The 5,269-nt window shown below is 34.7% G+C and overlaps 1 protein-coding gene across 1 annotated transcript; it reads left to right on the top strand.

Annotated features, from left to right (window-relative positions):
- The first annotated feature begins 1,802 nt into the window (after nucleotides 1-1,802).
- On the top strand, nucleotides 1,803-2,393 carry LOC149240661 (uncharacterized). The gene has a single exon (XM_089370265.1). The coding sequence runs from the start codon at nucleotides 1,803-1,805 to the stop codon at nucleotides 2,391-2,393; it is 591 nt and encodes a 196-aa protein (XP_089226391.1).
- Nucleotides 2,394-5,269: the final 2,876 nt, after the last annotated feature.

The raw sequence follows: 5,269 nt of genomic DNA, 5'->3' as shown, positions 1-5,269 counted from the left end.
GGCTCATCAATACCACATGCCCAAAAACATAAGTTATTTCACTATCAAAATATTTTATAAATATGTTATTTTAATTCTATTTTATAACATTTTTTTAATCAAATCTAGAAGGAAAAAATTTATAATTACTTTTGAGACATATCTAAACCCTTTACCCTCACAACTTAAAAATATTCTCATAGAAATTAAATCAAGGTTATAATAAAATTAAAAAATGAAAATATTTTTATATATAAAGATGTGAAATTTATATAATAATGTAAAATTTACATAATATAAATAATATTATTAAGAACCAACAAGATCCATCTTAACTAAGGATCCAAGGGATGAAAGCAAGCAAATTGACTAACAATAATAAATGAAAGATAGTGCATGATTTTTTAAAGTTTTTCATTATTGTATTTTCTTTGACATGATTGATCCAAAATATCAATTTAATATTTTACAACCAAGTTTTTTTAATTTAGATACTTTCTTAGATACAAAGAGAGAGAGAGAAAAAGAGAGAGAGAGTGATGGGGGGAGAGAAAGAGGGAGGTGGGAGAGAGAGGGAGAGAGAGGAAGGAAGAGAGAGAGGGGAGAGAGGGAAAGAGAGAGAAATTGAGTTGGAGGGGGAGAGAGGGGGAGGAAAGAAAAAAGACATAGAGAGATATAGGTCGAGAGAGAGAGATAGTGACAAGGGAGAGATGGGGAGAGAGGAGAGGAGGCCAGAGAGAGAATTGGAGAGGAGAGAGATGGGAAGAGAAGGGGAGATGAGAGAGAGACACACACAGAGATGGAGGGGAGAGAGAAAATGAGAAAGGGGGGAGATAGTGACAGAGTTAGAGGAAAGAGAAACGACGTGATGGGGGGGAGAGACAGAGGGAGGTGGGAGAGAGTCACAGAGGGAAGTGAGAGAGAGTCAAAGAGAGAGGAAGGAAGAGAGAGAAGACTCGAGAGAGAGAGAAGGAGAGAGGGAGAGAGAGATGGATTTGGAGGGGAGAGGGAGGGAGGGAAGAAGAAAGACATAGGGAGAAAGGTGGAGAATGAGAGGGAGTGACAAGGGAGAGATGGAGAGAGAGTGAGGGAGAAGGGACGGGAGAAAGTGAGGAGAGGGGGGGGGGGGGAGAGAAGGGCAAGAGAGAGAGAGGGAGAAGGGGAAGAGAGAGAGGGAGAGGACGATGGAGGGAGAGAGAGACATAGATATGGATAAAGAGTATGTTTGTTTGCGGGGCTGAGATAGAGAGAAAGAAAAAGAAAAAAAATGCATAGATACAAATATAGATATTACATAGTATCGTATAACCATTTTAGATCGATCTTAACCCCAAATCTATCAAGTGTTGAGAGGGATCAAATCCCTAGAGGTACAAATCTTCCTTAGCCCTTGATAGGTAGGAGATTAAGATAAATCTAGACTAACATAATGAAATTCTTATTTATTTATGTAAAATAAAAATAAGCTATATACCTTTTATAAGTAAACATTAAAAAAAAACCTAATCTCACGTTTGGAAATAAAAAAGAATGTAATCTTATAACATATAAATGTACTTTAATTAAAATGCAAAGGATTTATTGGCAGACCCGTGTTCATGACGCTTCACTCACGCCTCCATGACTTAAAAAGAGTACACATTCATTTGTGAGAGCGCTTGTATACTGTTCAACGCAAACAAATCTTTTGTAGTTAGAAATAGCTCTGCGGCCTGTGCACAAACATCAGATCGAATTCAGTACTTTGTTGGACGCAAGAAATTTATTTTATTTTTATTAGCAATACATACTGAGGGAGACTTAGAAGAGAGTGAAGCGAAACCATGTCTGACACTTTACTAGTATCTCGAAAGAGGTCACATTGTTATGAAGAAGATGCAGAAGTTTCGACCTCCAAGAGGCTACGCCCTTGTAATTCGACACTCCATTTTTCTCCCACAACGAGTCCCACTGATCCAAATCCAGATCCACATGCAGCAGCAGCCATTCCAGTTAATGGTTGTGAGTGGGTGGAGTTTCTTTTGCGAGAGATGCAGAGTTCATCAAACATGGATGATGCAAGATCACGTGTCTCAAAATCAATGGAGGCACTTGAAAAGGCCATAGTTAATCGCACAGAAAGAGATTTTATTCATGCTGAAAACCTGCAAAAGGAAAATGTGGTGCTGAAGCAGCAAGTAGAAAGCCTTTCTCGTGATAATGTTATTCTGAAGCGAGCAGTAGCCATACAACACCAACGTCACAAGGAGCATGAAGAAAGAGGTCATGAATTGCAGCGTGTGAAACAACTTTTATCACAAAGTGAAGAGCAGCTAAGGACTTTACAGATAAATAATTATGCTCTCTCATTGCAACTTCGTCGGGCGGAGGAAGGTACCCCCATTCCTGGGCGCTTTCACCCAGATGTGTTCTGAAACCTCTGTCTACTTCGGTTCATGGTTCACAATCTATTCCCCAATGATGGGAGTTATAGGAGTTACAGCGCATTTCAATAATCCAAAGCTGTCGTTGTCCTCGCGTATGAAAAGCTGCCCATAGAGTCTTAAAATTTGTCATAACAATAGCATGACATGTAGGTCAACTTTGATTTGCCTAGATAGAGTGCCTGACAAGGATGATTAACTTGGCATCACAAAGCTCTTTGAGGGGAAAGGATGTAGTAAGGGGTTCAACTACCTCTATTGCTTTATATATAAATAAAGCTTTTGTAGCAACATTAAGATGAATTGATGTTGAGATATGGGTGCTCATAACTCTTTAATACCCACTTCCTCTTTCTATTGACCACCAAATCGCAAGTAATGATCTTACCATTAACGCTTAGTTAACAAAATTCCTTGGGTCAATCTTGCATTACTTAGTAGGCTCTTTAATTTAACAAGACATTACTTTCCATCAATACAATATCAAGTTTCAGAAACTTACTAGGCAAATCTTTCACAATTTCTTTTCTTTATATAGCTCAAAGAACTTTCTTGCCAATATGTCTCATTCTTTAATACCATGTCTTGGTGTCATATGTCTCATCCTTTAATGCCATATCTTGGTGTCATATGTCCCATCCTTTAATGCCATATATTAGTGTCATCAACTAGATATTGTCTATATTACTACATCAACTTGTGTTGACTTTCTGTGATAGCCCCTACAATGTCCCAATCCAAATATCTCTCACCAACACCTTTGCACAATGACCCATCTTATGTGAATCTTTCTCAAATATGATATGCATGTCTATATCACACATTTTGTTTATAGATCTAACATTTCTAGCCAAACCTAGAATGTGTGGCACATTTTTTAATGTTTTATTCCAATTTCCTATACCTCTATTAACCAATTGACCTCTCACCTATAATTTGTGGCACACTTGTTAATATTTTACTCTACTTACCTTTACCTTTGTTAACCAATTGACCTATCACATATAACACATCCTTAATTGATCTTTCCATTTTAATTTTCCTCATCTTGTCTAACAATAGAGATGTCACCACATCATCAAACATCAATGTGATTGTATTACTCCCATTAACTATAACAGGACTATTAGGTTTGTCTGGCAAAGTAATCTCATCTCCCCTAGACTAATGTTGTTGCACATCTTTATGCAACTAACATTCATCATGTTGAATTTGGAATACCTAAATGGATGTTGATCCAATTGAACTCTACATTACAAATTCTATTGGGTCATAATATCCCATCCTCCTTTCAATAGTTAACCAATTTGCAATTTCCTTATAATCAAACCAAGTATCAACAATTTTCTAATAAGATGTGTAACACCACAAGATGGGCTAATGGAATCGCATAACAATCTATCAAGTTTTCCTTTGAAAGGTTCTAATTACAAGGCAATTATGGTTAATGAAATATTGAAAGTAGAGTATTTTATAACTTCTCTTTTCTATTATGTGAGTTGTCGAATATTCCACCATTCATGTGCATTAAGAAAATCCTCAATGGCATACAAACTAACTACCTATTCATAGTAAGTTAAGGAAATATTTAAATTTATCACATCTTTGATATGTTCTTTTTGTTATTTAAAAACAATGGTAGGAAGAGGGAATTCTCCTTGAGAAATTAGAATAGCAATGCTCTTGGAAATACTGAAAACGTCCCACTCCTTTTTTCATTACACCTAATTAGTAATTAATGAACACAATGCCCTGAAGTAAGCATCCCAACATAGGGGTTGGGGTTACATCTAAATTCTAGTTGCAAAAATAATTTGAATAAATATAGCTTACAAAGTAGGTAAGTAGGTCTTATTATTGAGGGGTAAATCATACAAAAATTACGAATTGAATAAATTTCAAAAATATGTCCTAAATATAAATTCTCTCATTTCTCATGAAGAAAAATAACATATTTCATTGAGGGGTTGAGCTAGAGTAAATCATACCAAAATCATGAATTGAATTAATTTCAAAATGATGTCCGAAATATAAATTTTCCCATTTCTCATGAAGAAAAATGACATATGTCATTGATGGTAGTTGATAAGAAATTCTTGAAGTGACAATAAATTTTGTTGAATTCATGTATGGTAGTTGATAAGAAATTCTTGAGGTGGCAACAAATTTTGTTGAATTCATGTAAGTCTCTGTTCCTCGCTTTTTTTGCTTTTCAATTTTCATTTTCTCTAAAATAGTTATTGGCCCAATTTTTTTTCATATTCTATATTTTGTGTGGATGGGTTTCTTTGAAAAAGGCTTTCGAGTCATAAAATTCTTGTGTCATTTCATTTTTTAATATTATTTTTAAGTTAAATTAACATATAAGTGTCTATTTAAGAGAATTGTATCCAATATATCATTCAAACATTGTTGTATTTTAGTGGTGAAGTCTTCCTATATATTCTCAACAAAAGCTTCTTGATTTGCAATAGCCTCTAAGGGTTTGTACAAATATCATATTGTTTTTTTGTAGAGGTCCAATCATTTATGATCTTCTACTATGAGCAACAAAAATATCAAACTCTTAGAAACTATTTACAATATATTCATCTTAAATTTTGAGTCCAAATTAGAATTTTTTTTCATGTGCACCTCTCTTTAAATAAGGATGCTTCGAGTAATAGTTTTGCTAGGTCATGGTCTAATATACTCTGTTTAGGATTTCTCTCATATATTTTTTTATTTTTGTTAAGATTTTCAATAGGAAATATGGAAAATTAATGAGATGCGGATTCCTCAAATAGAAAAGTAGTTAAAAATGGTAATGAAAAAGGAATTAACAATGACCCTCACATATTCTATAATGTTGAATATATGAAGCAACT

The sequence above is a fragment of the Pinus tabuliformis genome, chromosome 8 (genome assembly GCF_031772625.1).
Source record: "Pinus tabuliformis cultivar Carrire ecotype Pingquan chromosome 8, CPIR1, whole genome shotgun sequence".
NCBI lineage: Eukaryota > Viridiplantae > Streptophyta > Pinopsida > Pinales > Pinaceae > Pinus > Pinus tabuliformis.
Note: the sequence above shows the minus strand (reverse complement) of the source record. Positions and strands in the feature narration are given on the sequence as shown.